Source organism: Thalassophryne amazonica, chromosome 10, assembly GCF_902500255.1.
Source record: "Thalassophryne amazonica chromosome 10, fThaAma1.1, whole genome shotgun sequence".
Taxonomy (NCBI): Eukaryota; Metazoa; Chordata; class Actinopteri; order Batrachoidiformes; family Batrachoididae; genus Thalassophryne; species Thalassophryne amazonica.
Genome location: NC_047112.1, coordinates 23,618,722 through 23,643,155, shown reverse-complemented (window position 1 = coordinate 23,643,155; position 24,434 = coordinate 23,618,722). Strand labels below are relative to the sequence as shown.

The following is a 24,434-nucleotide window of genomic DNA, read 5'->3' as shown; positions in this document are numbered from 1 at the left end:
CGACATATTACCAACAGCTCAAGCAAGAAACTGCAATGCACTGAAACTTAGAAATACCTTAACGTTTTATGAACTATTTCAACAAGGCGAGGCTCTCGATTTAGGCTCCTATCCTCACCTACAGTCATGAACTTTGGATAGAATTGGATTGTGGATACAAGCAAAATGAGAATCCTTCATCCAGTATCTGGGTGAGAAATGCAAATATCCAAGCGTGACTGTGTGTAGAGCTGCTGTTCCTTTGCACTGAAAGGAGCCAGCTGAAATGTTTGACCATCGGGTTAGGATGATCCCTGGTATTCTCCCTAGAGACCTCTTCCAGGCATGTAACCCTCCTGTCCTGTGCACCGGCAACATTTCCTGTATATTCATTTTGTGAATTGTTTTGTAAATTGTGTCAGTACCATGGCCCAAGCAGAGGGTCGCCGCTTTGAGTCTGGTCTGCTTGAGGTTTCTTCCTCAAATCATCAGAGGGAGTTTTTCCCTTACTACTGTCACCTGTGTGCTTGCTCTGGGGGTTGGTAAGGTTAGACCTTACTTGTGTGAAGCATCTTGAGGCAACTTTGTTGTGATTTGGCGTTATATAAATGAAAATAAATTGAAATTGAAAAATGTTGAACTGGGAGGAGGGCCCGGGGAAGACCCAGGGCATTCTGGGTCATGATTGAGCTGTTCAACTTTGAATAAACATCACAACATACACTACTTTGGCTTCAAATTTATACCCCGACAGAGCACGATCAAACACGTTTCAAGCCGTAGTCACTGCAAACACTCTATTTAAAGATGTGCAAACATGACTGAAGCTGCTAAGACTACGAATACCCGGACGTTACCACATGCTATCAGTAATGTCAAGAATCATGATCAAATCTGGCTCTGATGATGGCAGTAACTACTACATATGCCAAGTTTGTTTGACAAAGATGGATCAAGAAGCTACTATGATGCTTCAAATCCAGGTGTATTGTTCCCGGTGTGTAGTGAGCGCCTTGTATGGCAGCACCCTCACATCGGGGTGAATGTGAGGCATTATTTGTAAAGCACTTTGAGTATCTGATGCAGATGGAAAAGCACTATATAAATGCAGTCCATTTTGCCATCCAACAAGCCCTGATTGGCTGTTCGGGAAGGAACGGCGCTCTGTGGATATATTTCACTCATCATAAAAAAGCTCTAATTGTCTCTAATTGTGGTTAAATAGACAATCAAATGCAGAAGTGCAAAACCAGGCCAAACTGGAAGGCCAGAACTAGGAAGTTAAGCTACACAAAACAAAGACAGACAAAACATTAACGTGAGGGCCCGGTCACACGGCACACAGCAATAGCTGAACGAAGGATTAAAAAGTCAAAAAGTCACAAATCGCCGAGAAAAGGTGGACGAATGATCCTGCACCTTTCCCATCACTGAATCAAGAGCGCAAAAAGGAACGAACCAAAACTGAAACTAACAAAAGAAATACAAAACGAATGCCGACCTCGACGCTTTAAACAAAATCAAAATGAAACATTCTCGATGACATGACCGACAGCGGGTATGAGACCGAGTGTAGCCAGCCTGGTCCTCATGTCTGCAGCACTGGCAGGGATGGGATTTGGTCATCTAGACAACAGGTGAGAGATGTTGTTTGTCTTCACAACAACATGTGTGCACACGCAGGCCACCCACAAACGGCTGGAACGTGCATAAATAGTGAAAGCAGTTGATAAAATGTTCTTGCCGCTATTGTTTCTGGATGAGAATGTTGCTTTTTGTCCCACACACAGACAAGCGTTACATACAGCTCCTCTGAGCTTTAGTTATTGATCTGTTCAGATATTGTCAACCTTCCTGCAAGACGCCAGACTTGGGAGGTTGAATGAAGTTGGACGACAGTCAAACGTAATGCTGAAGTTATGGAAACTACGCAAATGATGAGGAACAGTCAAGACAGAAAGCAAAATGAAATACAGATGAATTAAGGTTGTCATCGGGATTCGCTCACATTTTTCAACAGTTTGAAAATTCTGATGAAGCGGCAGCTGCAGGAATGAAGCTGAAGGATGGTTAAACGATGCCTCAGAAAGTCAATGTAAGTCCAGATTTCTTGTTTCCTTTGAGCTTCATTGTCCTTCGTTAGTGCCGTGTGACTGGGGCTTAAGAGCACCAGAGAATATCTACGAGGGAGAATTAGCCAAATAATATGGAGAACAATGATAATTTGCAGAGAGTCGTACCAGTGGCAGAATGATGAGGAGAATGTGACCAGAGACAACATAACAGATAGTAACACCAGAAGGCAGTAAAACACAGAAATCAAAGCAAAAGGTGACCCATGAAAAAGTGATGAAAGCTTTGCACTAGCCATGGATTTTGCAGTGGCAGACTAATTAAATATTTTGTAAGATACATTAAACACACATCACACTGACAGTAAATGAACCTTGGAATGTTATCAATTCCATATCTGAGCTGACACTTTTACCTTTAATCTATTTTCGACAAATAATTTGTCATACCCTCTGTTGGAATCAGCTGCTTAGCACAGGGCACACCTCCACCAGCGCACGTTACTGCGCCTGTGCTTGTGCCGTCGTCAGCAAAGCTTTGATTGTATTTGATGCATGCTGAATTTCCTGCAATGAGCTGGATCTCTGCTGACTTGTATTTAATGGGAAAACACAGCGTGAGGCTCATTCAGAATTCAATCACTTATTATGCTCTGGAAATGTAATTCAACACACTCAGAATTAAATCCTGTTGAATCAGGCTGCATCAAATTAAATGGAGCAGATCTCGCTCTGGTAGGTACACGCCGACTAGCTACTTAAAACATTAGCTGAATGGTGAGACTTCCTCGTCAGCTGCCCCAGAGCAGCAGCAGGATTTCAGCTCATTTCCTCTCCTGTCAGGCTGTGAAACAGAGAGCTTTAGTGACAGGGACGGAGTGAGTTTGACTCCAACGTGGCAGCGAGAATCAGGCATGTGTGTGTGTGGCATGTGTGTTGGTGCGCCACAAGGATAAGTGGCTTGTGTGTGCACGCCAGCGCTGAACAAGGCCAGCCGTAGCTGACAGCATCATTCAAAGCAAAAAGAGGAGGAGGACAGGATGAGGAGAGCTCTCTCCTTTCTTTTTCTTACTGCTGGAGAAAATGTCAGCGTGCATCAGTTTGTTTGGCTACTGGCACAAAATCTAGCCACACACCCACTTGTGGAATGGTGAAACTCTCAGACACACACACACACACACACACACACACACACACACACACACACACACACACACACACACACACACACCAAAAAAGCGATGAAAAAGGGACGACGAGAAGAAGCGCTAAGAGGAGAGAGAGGGAATGAGTATGGAGAGAGAAGAACGGAGGAGGGAGGACGCCATCTGGTCCATGGCGTTCGCACTCACATTGAGTAAGTGTGGAAATGAGACGTGCCTTGCAGGAGAAATGTGGACAAGACGATCTGGATCTGCTGTTTCTTTTACACAACGTGAACTCACAGGAAATACTGCTGCATGTCTCTCTGGTTCTTGATACACCTCCTCCCTCCTTTCTCTTTTCTAATCTAGATTGCCTAATTGATCCAATTTTCACGTCTCCCTTCGTCAGCTACTTTTACTCAAGAAAGATAATTTGTTTTCATCTTCACTGCAGTTAAGCCTGCAAATGCTATAAGCTGCTCTGCTTTCCAATGCCACTGTGTTTGCACGTGTCTGAAGGCCAAAAACTGTCTTTCTGCACATGATCTTGCACTACGAAAACTGGGAATCTCAGAGTAAAAATATTCCAGTTCTATTTCTTTGAAATCAGTTGTGAAAATATGAACTGTATGTTATTTGTAATTTGTCAGTTGTATATGTAATTCACCTATAAAACCCCTGATGGGACAGTGTTTGTAGGCATTGGGGTAATCAGGATTCCAAAACGTCACCATCTTTGAAGTGATGGTTTGGATTCTTAAACTGGAGAATTCCAGGAACATAATATTCAAATATTAATTTTCCTCTGAATTTTCTCTCTAAAACTTACTGTCACACATCATACCTGTATGAAATTTATAGAATACCATTTTACATTTCTTTCAGCACAAAATATACATTCAATTTCAAATTAAATCACATTTATAAGTCTTTTCTAAATAATAATTAAAAAAGGCATTTCCAACCTCTTTCATATTTGGCTATTGTGGTGAGCAACCATGTAGGCAGACAACTTGGTCCATTCACATCTTCTCCTGAAAGCAGCCATCTCCTTGTCACAGCCAGGTGATGTGTGGGCATCCCCATGATCTTTTCTACGTTTGGCGTCCATCGATACTGAGGCACTTGCGTGCTGGATCATGCTTATGGATAAGCATCATACATGGCGTGACATAACCCTCTGAAATCAAAACTCTGTTTTTCATCATGTTTCTAATAATAGATCAGTAACGGAATGTCACAGAGATTTCATTTGACAACATCCTGAAACCATAGAGTGTTATTTCTAGTTTCAATTGTTGTTGTAGACCGTCTTTGCTTCGCAACCAATCCTAGAGCCCAGAAAAGATCACAATGGTCTTTCACTGTCTCTCTCTACTGCTTGAACAGACTTTCCAATTTCCATGATTTCCATGATTTCCAAAAACAATTTGAAATGTGGACTCATCAGACCACAGCACACTTTTCCACTTTGCATCTGTCCATTTCAAATGAGCTCGGGCCCAGAGAAGGCGGCGCCGTTTCTGGATGTTGTTGATGTATGGCTTTTGCTTTGCATGGTAGAGTTTTAACTTGTTGATGACTCGTTGATGTAGCAACAAACTGTGTTAACTGACAATGGTTTTCTGAAGTGTTCCTGAGCCCATGCGGTGAGATCCTTTACACAATGTCAGATTTTAATGCAGTGCTGCCTGAGGGATTGAAGGTCACGGGCATTCAATGTTGGTTTTCAGCCTTGCCGCTTATGTGTAGAAAGTTCTCCAGATTCTCTGAATCTTCTGATTATATTATGCACTGTAGATGACGGAATCCCTAAATTCCTTGCAATTGAACGTTGAGAAACATTGTTGTTAAACTGTTGGACTATTTTTTCATGCAGTTGTTCATAAAGTGGTGATCTTCGCCCAATATTTGCTTGTGAACGGCTGATCCTTTTGGGGATGCTCCTTTTATACCCAATCAAGACACTCACCTGTTTCCAATTTGGAATGTTCCAAACAGGTGTTCTTTGAGCATTCATCAACTTTCCCAGTCTTTTGTTGCCACTGTCCCAACTTTTTTGAAATGTGTTGCAGGCATCCATTTCAAAATTAGCAAATATTTGCACAAAAACAAAAAAGTCTATCAGTTTGAACATTAAATATCTTGTCTTTGTGGTGTATTCAGTTGAATATAGGTTGAATCATTGTATTCTGTTTTTATTTACATTTCATACAGCGTCCCAACTTCATTGGAATTTGGGTTATACAATGACAATTTTAATCAAGTGGCAGATGACAGAAAAGAATGGAAGGACAGAGAATTCTAGTATCCACAAACATACAATCATTCAATCTTACATTGCAACACTGAATTAGCTTATTCCATGTTTTCTGTTGTAATCCACAACCATGATTACTGGCACATCTGTCAGTGTTTTTCTCTTAAGACTATCAGTGTGTATGCTCTGATCTCTCCAGTCAAACACAAAGCAGAGACGTGCAGCAACAGAACAAAGTCTGAACTGGGTCAATGAGACAGCAAGGACCTCTATTTGAACACCCAACGGAACATCATTATTCGGAAGTCGGTGGAAGTACGAGTACTATACCTTGCCCTTGATGGATTGGATCTCTTAGTTGTATTTACAGCTTGTCTGAGCATGATGAACTGCTCCGTATGTATTTCTGTCTATGAGCGTCAGATTGTGTCAGAGGCTTAGTGTGGTTTATTTCAGGCATCAGGAGACAGTGTAGGAGCCCAATCAGTCTACAGACCAATAATTACCATGTCAGACTCTGATAGTCCAATACAGTGTAGGAGGGATACCACAGTTACAATGTATTTCAGCAAGGGGAGGCGGGTGTGTGTTATACGTTCAAATCCATAAGTATTTGGAGAGCAACACAATTTTTGAAATTTAGCCCTCTGTGCACAACTAATCATGATGCGCTAAAAGGGGTTCAACAAAATATCGCAGGAACCATTTAGGAATTACGGCCGTTTTCTACATGTTCATGTTTAGGCAAATCATGATGTTGGTACAAGCGGTTTGCAAACTCATCTCCAAAACTGAAAGTTCACAGTTCAAGACTACCCCAGCACCATTCTACATTTACATCTGCAAGTGAGTCAGGAAGGTCATCCCCTGTAAAATGTATACCAAATCCAGGAGCAGATCCACATCAGACCCGCAATGGTGACCTCAAGCAAAAAGTGAGAAGCCAAAGAAAAGAAGTATTGCAATTACTTTCATTATACATTTGTGCAAAATGCGAGCAACATGATTAGAATGTCAAAGCACAATTGCGAAATGACAGCATTTTCATTAACTGATGGAATGTGACTGCTAGGTTCTGTGTTCTTGCAATAACTTGGTCTAATAAGGCTCTCCTGAGAACTGTAATTCCAGTAGGCATGGCGACAGATCGTAAGTCCTGATAAATATGGCCATTTCCTTGTTGATTTAAATCCAATATTGCCGTAATATCATCTCTTATAATGTATAACAAGCTCTATGTCCCTTTTTGTCCACATATACCTTGTGACTCTTTCTGTACATCATGTGACCTGTAATAGCAGAAAATTGTTTCCATTGCAATTTTGCAACATAATGCTTTTTTGAATCACTCGAAAAACCACCTGGTGCGAGTGTAAAAATGATTTTGCGATATTTGATACTTTTTTACACAACACACATTTCCATTATATTTTAAACTTGCTACTTCAAATTGTACAATTTAAAGGCTAATGGAAATCTACAGCAGTGTTCAGAATAATACTAGTGCTCTGTGACTAAAAAGATTAATCCAGTATATTGAGTATATTTCTTATTGTTACATGGGAAACAAGGTACCAGTAGATTCAGTAGATTCTCACAAATCCAACAAGACCAAGCATTCATGATATGCACACTCTTAAGGCTATGAAATTGGGCTATTAGTAAAAAAAAAGTAGAAAAGGGGGTGTTCACAATAATAGTAGTGTGGCATTCAGTCAGTGAGTTCGTCAATTTTGTGGAACAAACAGGTGTGAATCAGGTGTCCCCTATTTAAGGATGAAGCCAGCACCTGTTGAACATGCTTCTCTTTGAAAGCCTGAGGAAAATGGGACGTTCAAGACATTGTTCAGAAGAACAGCGTAGTTTGATTAAAAAGTTGATTAGAGAGGGGAAAACTTATATGCAGTGCAAAATGTTATAGGCTGTTCATCTACAATGATCTCCAATGCTTTAAAATGGACAAAAAAAAAAAACAAAAAACAGAGATGCGTGGAAGAAAACGGAAAACAACCATCCAAATGGATAGAAGAATAACCAGAATGGCAAAGGCTCACCCATTGATCAGCTCCAGGATGATCAAAGACAGTCTGGAGTTAACTGTAAGTGCTGTGACAGTTAGAAGACGCCTGTGTGAAGCTAATTTATTTGCAAGAATCCCCCGCAAAGTCCCTCTGTTAAATAAAAGACGTGCAGAAGAGGTTACAATTTGCCAAAGAACACATCAACTGGCCTAAAGAGAAATGGAGGAATATTTTGTGGACTGATGAGAGTAAAATTGTTCTTTTTGGGTCCAGGGGCCGCAGACAGTTTGTGAGACGACCCCAAACTCTGAATTCAAGCCACAGTTCACAGTGAAGACAGTGAAGCATGGTGGTGCAAGCATCATGATATGGGCATGTTTCTCCTACTATGGTGTTGGGCCTATATATCACATACCAGGTATCATGGATCAGTTTGGATATGTCAAAATATTTGAAGAGGTCATGTTGCCTTATGCTGAAGAGGACATGCCCTTGAAATGGGTGTTTCAACAAGACAATGACCCCAAGCAGACTAGTAAACGAGCAAAATCTTGGTTCCAAACCAATAGCCCAATTTCATAGCCTTAAGAGTGTGCATATCATGAATGCTCGGTCTTGTTGGATTTGTGAGAATCTACTGAATCTACTGGTACCTTGTTTCCCATGTAACAATAAGAAATATACTCAAAACCTGGATTAATCTTTTTAGTCACATAGCACTACTATTATTCTGAACACTACTGTACATTAATACTTCGGAGTCACCGAATGTATCTTGGACTTTATTTATATCAATCATTAAGGAATACAAACGGTATGGTATTATATGCTAAATCTGTTTGGAGTAGGCTGTTGAAAAAGACTAGTGAGGAAAGCCACCAAGAGACCCAGACAACTCTGAAGGCATTACAGACTGTGAAAGTGATAAGAGAAACTGGAGCCTGTTGAAGTGAGTAAGCAAGTAAAATTTATTCATATAGCACCTTTCAAGATAAAATCACAAAGTTCTTTCCAACAATAATAAAATAAAATAGAAATACAGAAATTTAAACAACAGTGACATAAAACTAGTTCAAAGCAAGCCTGTATAAGTGGGTATTGAGCTTCCCTTTAAAAGTTTCATCAGTGTCTACAGATCTCAGATGTAGAGGCAGTGCACAGTTTGGGAGCCACAACTTCAAACTTCTTTGGCTAGCACTGGTATATCCTTACTTTTGTGTCAGAGTGTTTTAGTTCAGTGGTAGTCTTTAGGTAAATTAAGGACAGTGAACCACCACAGTCCCTGTACAGGCGTCCTGCTAACAAAGGAACTGTTCACAGGGTCTACAGAGGTATGCCAAATGGGTATGTCTCACACCGGCAGACCTTCAGTGACCCACCAAACAGACAGCATGCTAGTTAAAGGTATGCCAAGCTAAATATGGAGATGTGCCCATGTCGCCTACTACTGTGAGTTCTTGGAGTACTTACAGGTGTTGGGGGTATTACACCTTTTTTTTAAACATATGTTTATTGAGTTTTAACAGTTTACAAAAAAGAGAGAACATTTTAATACATTAAACAAGGCCTATAACAACCAAACTACAAAATATCCCAATCCCCCCACCCCAAAGGCAACATCACCTTTAGGTTTCCAGAGTTTCTTCAACGTCACAGTTCTCTAAGAATGCAAGAATGGGATTCTAGATCTCTTTAAATTCGGCTGATTTCTTTTTTTAATGTGTATGTTAGCTTTTCGAGAACAAGGCATGCCGATAGTTCTTTCAGCCATCGACCAATAGAAGGTCTCCTAACATCTTTCTAGCAAAGAGAGATCAAACGTCTAGCTTGCACTAAACGTAAGTCAGTACATATCTTCTCTTTGCTGTTTAGCATACAGTCCTTTGGATATAAATTATGTACGAGGTGTATTAGAAAACTAACCGGCAGTTTTATATAAAAAAAAAAAACTATATGGATTTGAATCACGTGCGATTACACCAGACATGCTTGAACCCTCATGCGCATGCGTGAGTTTTTTCACGCGTCGGTGACGTCATTCGCCTGTGGGCAGGCTTTGAGTGAGCACTGGTCCAGCCCTCTCGGCTGAAATCCTTTGTCTGAGACGCTGCTGGAGACGCCGCGTGTTGCTTTATCAAAATGTTTTCAGGACCTGTGAGGGATATCCGAGTGGACACTATTCGAGAAATTCTGATGGTTTTCGGTGAAAAGTTTAACAGCTGATGAGAGGTTGTGGAGTTTCTTTCGCTTTAAGGACAGCTCACAAAGCGGATCGGCGCGGCGCGGTCGGAGGTGGCGTCCGTCTGGCTGTTTCGAGCTGAAAACTTCCTAATTTAAGGCTCTGTTCACCCAGGACATCGTCAGAGAACAGAGAAGTTTCAGAAGAAGTTGGCATGAGGAGTTTATGCGGATATTCCACTGTTAAAGGAGATTTTGTAATGAAAGAACGTGCGGGCAAATTCGCCGAGTCGGTTCCGTGACGACGCCGCAAATCTGTCTGCGCCGTGACAGGAAAAACACCTCCGTGTTGAAAACCATTTGTAAAATTCAGGCAGCTTTTGATGGCTTTCAACAAGCGAGTATCTGAGAAATTGTTTAACAGCTGGGCATGTTCCAACTTGTCCGTTAAGGTTTCTAATGGAGGTGTTTTTCCTGTCGCGACCCCCCGCGGTTGGGTCCGGCCCGACATGCGAATCTGCCCGCACGTTCTTTCATTACAAAATCTCCTTTAACAGTGGAATGTCCACATAAACTCCTCATGCCGACCTCTTCTGAAACTTCTCTGTTCTCTGATGACGACCTGTGTGAACAGAGCCTGAAATGTGGAAGTTTTCAGCTTGAAACAGCGAGACGCCGCCGCCTCGGAACGCATATCGCCGTCAGGCGCCGTGGGCCGTCCTTAAAGCGACACTTACACACCAAAATCTCTCATCAGCCGTTAAAATTTTCACCGAAAACCAGCTGAATTTATCGAATGGTGTCCACTCAGTTGTGCCTTACAGTTTTAGAAAAAAATTTTTATCAAACAAAGCAGCAATCTCTGAGCCATTCCTAAACAATGAAAAAAACGACGAGAGGGTAGACCACTGCTCACACAAAGCCTGCTCACAGGCGAATGACGTAACCGACAGGCGTGAAAAAACTCTCGCATGCCCACGAGGGTTCAAGCATGTCTGATGTAATCACACGTGATTCAAATCCATATAGTTTTTGAAAAAAAAAATAAGGTCGGATACTTTTCTAACAGACCTCGTATACAAAGTGCAGGACAGTTGGGTACTGGATTCTCGGTCATCTGAGAAATGGATTTTAAAACTTCATTCCAGAATTTTTGTATCTTAGAGCACTCCCACAGACAGTGAAGCAAGGTGCCCTTTTCAACATTGCATTTGACACAGATATCAGGAATATTTGGATTCATCTTATTCAATTTATCTGGAGTAATATAAGTTCTCATAATCCAGTTATATTGAATCAGTCTATGGTGGGTATTTACTGTTAGAAGTTGAACTTTTGAGCACACCTATCTCCAGTCCTCTTCTGAGATGTCTATTTTCAAGTCAGTTACCCACTGTGTTCAGTAGAATCTTTATGATTTGTCACCAGTAAGTTATAGAGTTAGGATATTTGACTGTTGCCAGTACAATTATTCACTGCTATGTTTTCTAGCAGGGACAAAAGAGGTTGTGTGTAAAAGTGCATAAACAAAACTTCTTAATTGTAAATGTTTAAATAGGTGTGTCCAAGGAATATCACATTCATTTCTGAGTTCTTCAAACAAAGCTAATTTGCCATCCTTGTATCGACCCATATTGCCCACATTTTAAAACCTTGGTGTTTTCTGCCAGGGGAAAAGTTAGCATTCCCCCATATCGGTGAAAAGCCTGAAAACAAAGTAGATTCACCAAGAAATGACTGCACAGTGTGCCAGACATTAATTGTGTTCCTCACAAAAGGGTTGTCAGTAAGCCATTTCAATTTTTTGACAGAGCCAGAATACAAATAAGTGTCAACTCACAGGCCTTTGGTGCAAATACTTTCAAGTTGTACCTAAGGTAAGTAAGGTTCAGGCGAGAACTAGTGCATTGCAGCTTTAATTTGAGCAGCCCAGAAATACCATTGTAAATTGGGTAATTGTAACCCTCCTCTCTCATATGGCAGGTAGAGAAGTTATATTCTCAGCCTTGACCTTCTGTTATTCCAAATAAACTTTGTAAATAGTTACTTCATTTTAGAGAAGAACTGTGGCAGTGGGGGTAAAGGGACCAATTTAAATACATATAAAACTTTGGTAGTATATTCATCTTGATTACATTTATACACTCAACAAAAATATAAACGCAACACTTTTGGTTTTGCTCCCATTTTGTATGAGATGAACTCAAAGATCTAAAACTTTTTCCACATACACAATATCACCATTTCCCTCAAATATTGTTCACAAACGAGTCAAAATCTGTGATAGTGAGCACTTCTCCTTTTCTGAGATAATCCATCCCACCTCACAGGTGTGCCATATCAAGATGCTGATTAGACACCATGATTAGTGCACAGGTGTGCCTTAGACTGCCCACAATAAAAGGCCACTCTGAAAGGTGCAGTTTTGTTTTATAGGGGGGGATACCAGTCAGTATCTGGTGTGACCACCATTTGCCTCATGCAGTACAACACCTCTCCTTCGCATAGAGTTGATCAGGTTGTCAATTGTGGCCTGTGGAATGTTGGTCCACTCCTCTTCAATGGCTGTGCGAAGTTGCTGGATATTGGCAGGAACTGGTACACGCTGTCGTATACGCCGGTCCAGAGCATCCAAAACATGCTCAATGGGTGACATGTCCGGTGAGTATGCCGGCCATGCAAGAACTGGGACATTTTAGCTTCCAAGAATTGTGTACAGATCCTTGCAACATGGGGCCGTGCATTATCCTGCTGCAACATGAGGTGATGTTCTTGGATTGGCACAACAGTGGGCATCAGGATCTTGTCACAGTATCTCTGTGCATTCAAAATGCCATCAATAAAATGCACCTGTGTTCTTCGTCCATAACAGACGCCTGCCCATATCATAACCCCACCGCCACCATGGGCCACTCGATCCACAACACTGACATCAGAAAACCGCTCACCCACACGACGCCACACACGCTGTCTGCCATCTGCCCTGAACAGTGTGAACTGGGATTCATCCGTGAAGAGAACACCTCTCCAATGTGCCAAACGCCAGCGAATGTGAGCATTTGGCCGCTCAAGTCGGTTACGACGACGAACTGGAGTCAGATCGAGACCCAGATGAGGACGACGAGCATGCAGATGAGCTTCCCTGAGACGGTTTCTGACAGTTTGTGCAGAAATTCTTTGGTTATGCAAACCGATTGATTCAGCAGCTGTCCGAGTGGCTGGTCTCCGACGATCTTGGAGGTGAACATGCTGGATGTGGAGGTCCTGGGCTGGTGTGGTTACACGTGGTCTGCGGTTGTGAGGCTGGTTGGATGTACTGCCAAATTCTCTGAAACGCCTTTGGAGACGGCTTATGGTAGAGAAATGAACATTCAATACACGAGCAACAGCTCTGGTTGACATTCCTGCTGTCAGCATGTCAATTGCACGCTCCCTCAAATCTTGCGACATCTGTGGCATTGTGCTGTGTGATAAAACTGCACCTTTCAGAGTGGCCTTTTATTGTGGGCAGTCTAAGGCACACCTGTGCACTAATCATGGTGTCTAATCAGCATCTTGATATGGCACACCTGTGAGGTGGGATGGATTATCTCAGCAAAGGAGAAGTGCTCACTATCACAGATTTAGACTGGTTTGTGAGCAATATTTGAGGGAAATGGTAATATTGTGTATGTGGAAAAAGTTTTAGATCTTTGAGTTCATCTCATACAAAATGGGAGCAAAACCAAAAGTGTTGCATTTATATTTTTGTTGAGTGTACATCCCAATAAAGAGACTGGCATTGATGACCAATTATTCATGGATTCAGTTACTGTGGGAATCACAGTATCATAGTTACTTAATACTAAATCTTTAGTGGTTGGGGTAATGGTGAAACCAAGATATTTAAATCGATTTATTGCATTATTGAAAGGGTGGTTTATCACTGAATTTATTAGCTCCCATTTGTTCAAAAACATGATAGAAGATTTTATTTCATTTACTTTAAAGCCTGAAAATTTTCCAAAAGTGTCAATTAAATTAGTCAGATTAAGACTTGATTTATTTAAACCTGTTAGAAGTAAAAGGGTGTCAGCAGCATACATTAGAATGCGATGTTCATGTCCGATACATTTATACCTGAGATTCAGGGGTGTGACCTCACCGCTATCATGAACAGTTCCATTGCCAAAACAAATAGCATTGGCGAAAGAGGGCACCCCTGATGGGTACCTGTTGTGAGTTTAATAGAGGATGATATTAAGTAGTTGGTGGAGACCATTAATTTAGCAATAATCTTGGCATCTGTATTAAGCAGTGATATGGGTCTATGTGAAGCGCAATTGGTAGGGGACTTATCGGGTTTCAAAATAAGTGTTATCAGTGCATTTCTCAGGGAATCTGGGAGACGATCCTGTTGAAAGGCCTCCTCATACATAGCTAAGGGCCCCTTCACACATAACATGAAAGATGCAGAAACCGGAAGAAAATCTGCGAACCAAGCACGAAATGGGGAACCACGAACCACCGTGCTCGTGCATGAACACAGTGTGAGCAGCTGGGACATGCTACACCACATTGCGCTGCTGATGTGGAGAAAAATAAAATTAAAAACCAGCTGCATAATTAGTGAATATCACTGGGTTGATATAAATAATAAATAAAAGGGGACACGATACAGAACCCTGCGGTTAAATAACCCTGGTTAAATAAAAAATAAATGCCACTCACGAGATTCAAATCTGCAATTTACAAAAGCTCTAATTACCAGAAGGAAACATGACCATTGCGCTACAATCACTGTCTTATAACAGGAGCGTAAAATGGCTAAAATCAACAAGGAGATAAACGTTTTTAAAAAAAGAGAAATCATAATCATAATAACTGACAACTGTTACGGCGTATTTTTGGTGATATGTGACTGAAAATGGCGTATTTGTCACGCTGTTGGCTTGTCATATTGTCATAGTCCTGCGGCGCACGTGTTCTGCCGGACACGTGTTCGGCCTGACACACGTGACATTCAGATCGCCTGCGTGATCTGACGGTCGTTTCACATGGAGCAACATGCGCTGTGTGAGGCTGCTGCAGTCCAGCTGTATGCACTCAGACGTGGCTGTCTGGTCCCCATATGATCATGTCTGTAAATACATATCAGCAAGCCATGCAAGTGTGCTCTCCCCCTGCACACCACGTGTGTGTGTGTGTGTGTGTGTGTGTGTGTGTGTGTGTGTGTGTGTGTGTGTGTGTGTGTGTGTGTGTGTGTGTGTGTGTGTGTGTGTGTGTGTGTGTGTGTGTGTGTGTTGGGGGGGCACACGGCACATGTAATGTGAGTTGCTTTTTGCAATGGCACACTTATCTTGTAAATGTCAACAGGGAAACCATCAAGGCGTGCAGCTCTACCTGCCCTCATATTGTTAATAGCATCAGCAATTTCTGAAGCATCTAGTTTCTTATCCTTGTCCTTTAAAATCATCTGGTATGGAAGGGATATAAAGATTGTTCAGGAATTCAGACTGTGTTTCCAAATTTTCTAAGGATTCAGTTGTATATAATACTTCATAGTAAATGGAAAAGGTATCATTAATTTCCTGAGGGTCTGTTGTTATTGCTCCACTCTGAGTTTAAATTGCAGTAATTGCCATGTCCGCATCCAACTTCTTTATTTTCCAGGCCAACTCCCTGGTTTTTCACCTTGATCATAGTAATTCTGTTTGAGCCAGATTTAACTATTTTCTGCTTTTGATATAGACAATTCCTCATATTGGGCTTTAAGTAATGCTAATTCTTGTTTTATTTTTGTGGAATCATCCAAAAAGGTCTCTCTTTGTAATTATCTAATTTTGTGGTCAAGCTCGTTCATTTAATAATTTGTGTTTGTTTTTGAACTTGTATAAGATATGATCATATCTCAGATGTACGCCTTGGCCTCCCATCTGACAATAGCAGAGGTCTCATCTGTATTTGTAATAAAGAACAAATCAATTTGTGTCTCTAGAAATTGCAGGAAATTTGAATTGGAAAGCCATCTGGAGTGAAATCTCCATGTAGGAGTGCCTTTAACTACCCGTTGGGCTCTATGTAGATGTGAAGTGGGAGAGTGGTCTGCCAGTAGTATGCTGGTATAGTTACATTCTATCACGGAGGAGAACACAGAGCTGGAAATAAGAAAATAATCTATACGCGAGCATGACTTAAATCGAGAAGAGTAGCAAGAAAATTCTAGTTTTTCTGAGGTTTTGTTTTTGTCATTTAAGTTTTTATTGTTATTTTAACAAGAAGAACATAAAAATAATATTTTACAGTGGCACATTTCAATTAAAGTACAGTAAATTCAGCAGAGTTAGATCCTTTTACAAATTCAAAAAAATATGTCCAAATCCGGCTTGTTTTATCCTGAGTGCCGTGAATTTTTGATAACAGTTTCTCATATGAAGCAGTTTCTGTCATCATTCTAAGCCAGTCCGCTACTTGTGGTCTGTGCGGGCTTTTCCAGATTCGTAAAATTAAACGTGCAGCAACAAGAAAACCAGTCACAGCAAACCTGTACGTTTCCATAGTGAATCCAGGGGGCACAAAAGATTTACCGCCAAGCAGACACATTTGCGGTGATGCTGGGATAGGTAAACCGACACATTTTTCCAAATACTTTACAACCTCTGTCCAAAATGAAGCCACCAGGGGGCACTCCCAGAATACATGAATATATGTACCAATGTCACAATTACATTTCCAGCAGGTGTCATTCTGTAATAAACCCATTTTGAATAATTTGGATGGTGTAAAATAAAATCGATGAACAATTTTATAGTGAATAAATTTACTTCTCGCGTCCCTGGTGGCCCATCCTACATTAGAAACAACATTTTCCCACACATCTTCCTTAATAATAATATTTAAATGTTTTTGCCAGCTCAGTCTTAAACCTTCACATATTGCACCCTGGTTACTTAAAAGTTTCTTATAATGCGATGATGCAGTTTGCACATTATTTGATAAGTTTAGCTAGGCCTGTTAGTTTTTCTGAGTTTAACCTCCTCCAGGGGTCACATAAGTTCAAATCCTTGATATACTGTAACAGCTTCTTCCTACTTTGTGTATGAGTTCATCCCAGTTGACCGGTCCACTTAGGGTCTAAAGTAAAATTGAAATCACCTGCTATAATAACCTTGCCTGGGAAAGAAGAAATTAATAAAAATAAATTTTCAAAGAATTTGAGATTGTCATTATTCGGGGTATATATGTTAATCATGGGGTATTACACCTTTGACAGTGTCATTTCAATTAAATTCAGTTAAATTAAATTTATTTATACAGCACCAAATCCCAACATAAGTCACCCAAGGTGCTACACATGAGTAAGATTTAAGGTCTAAACTTACCCACCCCCGAAGTAAGTACACTGGCAACAGTGAAAAGGAAAAATCTCCCTCAGATATTTTTGATTATAGGAAAAACCTCAAGCAGACCAGACTCAGTGAGGTGAAATGGTAAATGATAAATGGACTGCATTTATATAGCGCTTTTCCATCTACATCAGCCACTCAAAGACGCTTTACATCAGACGCTTTACAATTATGCCTCACATTCACCCCGATGTCAGGGTGCTGCCATACAAGGCGCTCACTACACACGGGGGAGCAACTACGGGATTAAAGACCTTGCCCAAGGGCCCTTAGTGATTTTCCAGTCAGGCTGGGATTTGAACTGAGGATGTTCTGGTCTCAAGCCCAGCGCCTTAACCACTAGACCATTTACTTTGGCCATACTAACAAAAACAAAACAACAAAATAAAATAGAATAAAAGCATGACAAGTAAACGTCAGACTTGTCGAAACAGAAATGTGACTAACAAATTACAAACAAATAGGGTCTGATTTACTAAATATTTGTGTGTAAAAAAGGTGTGCAAATACCATAGCTTCCGCAAAAAATTGTGCAAGCTGATTCACAAACAATGTGCACTGAGGATTGTGTCGAAAATGTGCAAAATAGTGTGGATTGTCCATTTAACAAGTTTACCTTCATGAATATGCCATTTGGGATGTGTAAACCTGAATGCCAAAATTGAGTGTCTGTGGGTCACAGAGCTTTCTCTTATCGTGCCCCTGTTCTGTGGAATGATCTCCTTGCGTCAATAAAACAGACAGATTTTGTAGAGACTTTCAAGTCCAGACTTAAGACGCACTTATTTTCCCTTTCGTATGGCTAGCATACTGGCATATTATGTTACTATGCTTTTTACTCTTAAATTAATTTTATCAGGAAACGGAGCGGGCTGCGGCCTCAACTTTACCTAAATTCTGGGTCTTTTAGTGAAGCTTAGGGCTAGTGGCCAGTGATCACCTTAGTATTTCTTCTGTCTTTCTTGTTGCTTAATGCTGACAAATTATACTGTATTTGTTGTCTTTCCGATGCCTGATTCTGTTTTTTTCTCTCTGTTTGAGGTGCGGCTCCATCCAGAGATGGGTGTGGTGTCTGTTTCTGCAACCCTCCTGTCCTGTACACCGGCAAAATTTCCTGTATATTCATTTTGTAAATTGTGTCTGTAGCATGGCCCAAGCAGAGGGTCGCCCCTTTGAGTCTGGTCTGCTTGAGGTTTCTTCCTCAAATCATCAGAGGGAGTTTTTCCTTAAAGTGCCTGTCACAGTGGCGGATTCGTAGAGCTGCTCATTACAGCGCATCATCTACACTGTAATGAGCAGCTCTCCACCCACTTCACGAGGAGTTTTTTCTCAATACGCAGCAGTATGTTGAGGGCTACGCATGTAGGACGGAAGAAATTAAACCTGTTTAATTTTCTTCGGCGTACAGCACAGCATGGAGCCTTCACGCGAGTACACGCAGCGCCGTGCTACTGTCCGCTATTGTAAGCCCGCCCACGCTTCAACACGGTACTGTGCGCCACTTCACATCTCCCTATTGTTCTTCTGGAGCTATAAATACTGCAAGATCATTGCTTCACTTTATCATACAGGACTCATTATATGAGGACTGTTTCACTGTGTTGCATCGTTTCATAAAAGCGCTCTCACTCTCTCTCTGTGACAGAGAGAAATTCCTCTGTTATAATGTACTCTCTGTCTGAGAGCAAGAGAGCGGTTTTATTTTGAGGAGTCTTGAGTCTCCTTAAAATAAAACCGCTCTCTCTCTCTCTCTCTCTCTCTGTGTGTGTGTCTAATCATAGCTGTGACTCTTTAAAATAAACGCGCACTCGCTGCATGTCGGTGTGCTCATCAAACGCCCTGATCGATCAGTCTGATCAAAGCTGGAAAGAGCTGTGACTCTAAAATAAACTCGCACTCGCTGCATAAAAAAATATTAAATAATAATAATAATAATGTTAAATGACTCTGTTTTTGAGCCGCACCACACCATGCAGTAAGTAGAGAACAGAGCGCACTTCAACAGAGGCAGAAAATAGCACTGAAACTGGTGCGGCATGGCACACGCGACTGTGTGCACATTACAAAGTGAACACGCAGCTGCAAGTATGAACGAACACTGTTAAAGGCTGAGTATGCGTGTATTTCGGGCGTATTTAAATGAAACACAACGCTGCAATGAGCAGCTCTACGAATACGCCACTGTGACAGGCCCTTAAGCCCCTTTCACACAATTTCTTGGATAGTCACACGAGTGAAAACCCACCGAAAGCTGTCTGAATCTTCCGAATGGTGGAAGAGGTGAGCACGTCACAACATGTAATGTGAGACTTCAACACGGTGGCGCTTTTGCTCCGCCATCAGCTTCGTGCCGATGAATTTGGCTGCAACTCCTTTCATGGCCAAATCTTCTGTCACAGTGGAATGTGCCGAAAAAGTGCTGATGTCCACCTCTTCCGCAATTTCTCGGATAGTCACACGACGGTCCCACATCACCACAGCGTTCACTTTGGAAATGATCTGGTCATTTCAGCATGTTGATAGCCGACCGGAGCGCGGCCATCAACCGTTCTCCACCGTTGTGCGGCCGTCTTTAAACCGGTTGTACCGCTCCTTAATCTGTGTGATGCCCATAGGATCATCACAGAAAGCCGTCTGAATAATCCGAATGGTTTCCACCTGGCTGTCGCCCAGTTTCTGACAAAATTTGATGCAGTCGCGCTGCTCCAGTCGTTCCGTCATTTCCTTGCAAAGAAAAAAAACAACGAGAGACTACACCCATCCTCACACAAAGGCTGGTTACAAGCAAATGACGCAATCGACAGGCGTGAAAAAATTCACACATGCACACGAAGGTTCAAGGTTGGCTCATGCAAGCACACATGATTCAAATCCATCAGGTTTTTGAAAAAAATAAAAAGGTCCAATACTTTTCTAACAGAACTCATATATGTTTTTTTTCCTCTTCAAGAGGCATTTTTTTGACAGGTGTGACTTATACTCCAGATACTCCTTTGACATTTTCGGTAATGGGGGTTCATGCTCTTGTGATAAGCTATATGTATGATCCTTCATTTCACAAAAATGAGGGTTCTCAAACTTGTTAGCCTGCACAAACAGTAAAAAGACTTTTGAAAATATCATTTCATTGTTGTGTATTTGGTGTTGCTCTTGTGTACATTATACTCACCATACCCTGGGCGGCAATGAGTGCTGCCAGGCTGCTTCTTCCTGAGGTGCCAGGTGTACACAGGGACAGCCGGACTTCTTGTCCACCCACGAGCATTCGGTCCATCTCTATCAGCACAGCTTCTGCCTGTTCTGCACTCTCATACTCCACCACACCGAAGCCACGCACCGGGCTGCCCTCATCCTGAGCAAGCTGAAAAACAGAAGGCATAAAATTTGTAAAAGATTGAAAGCATATGTACGTACCACATATGGTGTGGTACGACACCAGTAGTCCCGTCATGAATATAACCATAGAAATAAGAACCAAAGTGATGTTTCTGTGAGGCAGGGAAACACCTGAAGTAATATTATTGGCCACAGATCTAAAAATTAATATTTGACAAAATGTGATCTCACTTTCATAAGGTTTATAAGGTTTCACAACAATAATAACAGTAAATACTAATATTGCTTTATCATGTAATTTGGCTGGCGTGGAAAAAATGCTGAATATTGGGTTTTTGAAGCCTGAAATCACAGCACACAGTGAAGTAATTGGTATTTATCAAATGGAGATGGCAGGCAAAAAAAGGAAAGAAAAAAAGCTCAGACGGGAACATCCCATTAGACCAAAGGTTCACTTGTTCGAAGGTTCACTAGTCTGAAGGTTCAGGTCAATAAATGAATATATTCTGATGCTGAGTTTCAGTAGGCTGCATTAACAGCTGCATACTTACACGTGTTTTTTTGTTTGTTTGTTTTTTTGCAATTAAAAAGATGTTTCTTTCATTTGTGATGCGACAGTGAATGTTACTTTAATAAAAAAAAAAAAGTCACTTCGGTTTTAACTTACAATAAACCGAATTTACAATATTCTGTAATTAAGACTCTGGCATTTCATTCAAATGGCAATTATCCAACCTTCACGGGAGGCTCTGTGAGTTGTGTTTGGCTTAATTTCGATTAACTGCACACACAGACTACTGAACCTTCAGAGTAGTGAACCTTTGGACTAGTGAACCCTTCCCAGGAGGAAGAAGCAACAGTATGTCACCCAGTTCTTTAATAGGCAAGGGGGGTCTGTTACTTCTTCATCTGATAGAAAGTTCTGGAACATTAGCATATTCTATGTTCCTAAATTTGTTCATAGTTTATAAGCTTACTGACTTTTCACCCCATGTCAACTCTTATTTCTGAAGAAAACTCTAGATTTGTACATTTCACCATTGTTTTAGTTAAATAATAAATCAAAATCAAATCAAATCAATTTTATTTATATAGTGCCAAATCACAACAAACAGTTGCCCCAAGGCGCTTTATATTGTAAGGCAAAAACCATACAATAATTACAGAAAAACCCCAACGGTCAAAACGACCCCCTGTGAGCAAGCACTTGGCAACAGTGGGAAGGAAAAACTCCCTTTTAACAGGAAGAAACCTCCAGCAGAACCAGGCTCAGGGAGGGGCAGTCTTCTGCTGGGACTGGTTGGGGCTGAGGGAGAGAACCAGGAAAAAGACATGCTGTGGAGGGGAGCAGAGATCAATCACTAATGATTAAATGCAGAGTGGTGCATACAGAGCAAAAAGAGAAAGAAACACTCAGTGCATCATGGGAACCCCCCAGCAGTCTAAGTCTATAGCAGCATAACTAAGGGATGGTTCAGGGTCACCTGATCCAGCCCTAACTATAAGCTTTAGCAAAAAGGAAAGTTTTAAGCCTAATCTTAAAAGTAGAGAGGGTGTCTGTCTCCCTGATCTGAATTGGGAGCTGGTTCCACAGGAGAGGAGCCTGAAAGCTGAAGGCTCTGCCTCCCATTCTACTCTTACAAACCCTAGGAACTACAAGTAAGCCTGCAGTCTGAGAGCGAAGCGCTCTATTGGGGTGATATGGTACTATGAGGTCCCTAAGATAAGATGTGACCTGATTATTCAAAACCTTATAAGTAACAAGAAGAATTTTAAATTCTATTCTAGAATTAACAGGAAGCCAATGAAGAAAGGCCAATATGGGTGAGATATGCTCTCTCCTTCTAGTCCCTGTTAGCACTCTAGCTGCAGCATTTTGAATTAACTAAAGGCTTTTCAGGGAACTTTTAGGACAACCTGATAATAATGAATTACAATAATCCAGCCTAGAGGAAATAAATGCATGAATTAGTTTTTCAGCATCACTCTGAGACAAGACCTTTCTAATTTTAGAGATATTGCGCAAATGCAAAAAAGCAGTCCTACATATTTGTTTAATATGCGCATTGAATGACATATCCTGATCAAAAATGACTCCAAGATTTCTCACAGTATTACTAGAGGTCAGGGTAATGCCATCCAGAGTAAGGATCTGGTTAGACACCATGTTTCTAAGATTTGTGGGGCCAAGTACAATAACTTCAGTTTTATCTGAGTTTAAAAGCAGGAAATTAGAGGTCATCCATGTCTTTATGTCTGTAAGACAATCCTGCAGTTTAGCTAATTGGTGTGTGTCCTCTGGCTTCATGGATAGATAAAGCTGGGTATCATCTGCGTAACAATGAAAATTTAAGCAATGCCGTCTAATAATACTGCCTAAGGGAAACATGTATAAAGTGAATAAAATTGGTCCTAGCACAGAACCTTGTGGAACTCCATAATTAACCTTAGTCTGTGAAGAAGATTCCCCATTTACATGAACAAATTGTAATCTATTAGATAAATATGATTCAAACCACCGCAGCGCAGTGCCTTTAATACCTATGGCATGCTCTAATCTCTGTAATAAAATTTTATGGTCAACAGTATCAAAAGCAGCACTGAGGTCTAACAGAACAAGCACAGAGATGAGTCCACTGTCTGAGGCCATAAGAAGATCATTTGTAACCTTCACTAATGCTGTTTCTGTACTATGATGAATTCTAAAACCTGACTGAAACTCTTCAAATAGACCATTCCTCTGCAGATGATCAGTTAGCTGTTTTACAACTACCCTTTCAAGAATTTTTGAGAGAAAAGTAAGGTTGGAGATTGGCCTATAATTAGCTAAGATAGCTGGGTCAAGTGATGGCTTTTTAAGTAATGGTTTAATTACTGCCACCTTAAAAGCCTGTGGTACATAGTCAACTAATAAAGATAGACTGATCATATTTAAGATCGAAGCATTAATTAATGGTAGGGCTTCCTTGAGCAGCCTGGTAGGAATGGGGTCTAATAGACATGTTGATGGTTTGGAGGAAGTAACTAATGAAAATAACTCAGACAGAACAATCAATCAATCAATCAATCAATTTTTTTATATAGCGCCAAATCACAACAAACAGTTGCCCCAAGGCGCTTTATATTGTAAGGCAAGGCCATACAATAATTATGTAAAACCCCAACGGTCAAAACGACCCCCTGTGAGCAAGCACTTGGCTACAGTGGGAAGGAAAAACTCCCTTTTAACAGGAAGAAACCTCCAGCAGAACCAGGCTCAGGGAGGGGCTGTCTTCTGCTGGGACTGGTTGGGGCTGAGGGAGAGAACCAGGAAAAAGACATGCTGTGGAGGGGAGCAGAGATCAATCACTAATGATTAAATGCAGAGTGGTGCATACAGAGCAAAAAGAGAAAGAAACAGTGCATCATGGGAACCCCCCAGCAGTCTACGTCTATAGCAGCATAACTAAGGGATGGTTCAGGGTCACCTGATCCAGCCCTAACTATAAGCTTTAGCAAAAAGGAAAGTTTTAAGCCTAATCTTAAAAGTAGAGAGGGTGTCTGTCTCCCTGATCTGAATTGGGAGCTGGTTCCACAGGAGAGGAGCCTGAAAGCTGAAGGCTCTGCCTCCCATTCTACTCTTACAAACCCCAGGAACTACAAGTAAGCCTGCAGTCTGAGAGCGAAGCGCTCTATTGGGGTGATATGGTACTACGTGGTCCCTAAGATAAGATGGGACCTGATTATTCAAAACCTTATAAGTAAGAAGAAGAATTTTAAATTCTATTCTAGAATTAACAGGAAGCCAATGAAGAGAGGCCAATATGGGTGAGATATGCTCTCTCCTTCTAGTCCCCGTCAGTACTCTAGCTGCAGCATTTTGAATTAACTGAAGGCTTTTTAGGGAACTTTTAGGACAACCTGATAATAATGAATTACAATAGTCCAGCCTAGAGGAAATAAATGCATGAATTAGTTTTTCAGCATCACTCTGAGACAAGACCTTTCTGATTTTAGAGATATTGCGTAAATGCAAAAAAGCAGTCCTACATATTTGTTTAATATACGCTTTGAATGAC

At 41.1% G+C, this 24,434-nt stretch overlaps 1 protein-coding gene across 1 annotated transcript in view; it reads right to left on the bottom strand.

Moving 5' to 3' along the window:
- The window catches only part of raver2 (ribonucleoprotein, PTB-binding 2), a 359,833-nt gene that overhangs the window by 55,858 nt on the left and 279,541 nt on the right, over positions 1 to 24,434 (bottom strand). Inside the window, exon 5 of the mRNA XM_034179562.1 lies at positions 20,210 to 20,401. Within this exon, the coding sequence (XP_034035453.1) occupies positions 20,210 to 20,401 (192 nt within the window). The remainder of the gene's footprint in view (positions 1 to 20,209; positions 20,402 to 24,434) is intronic.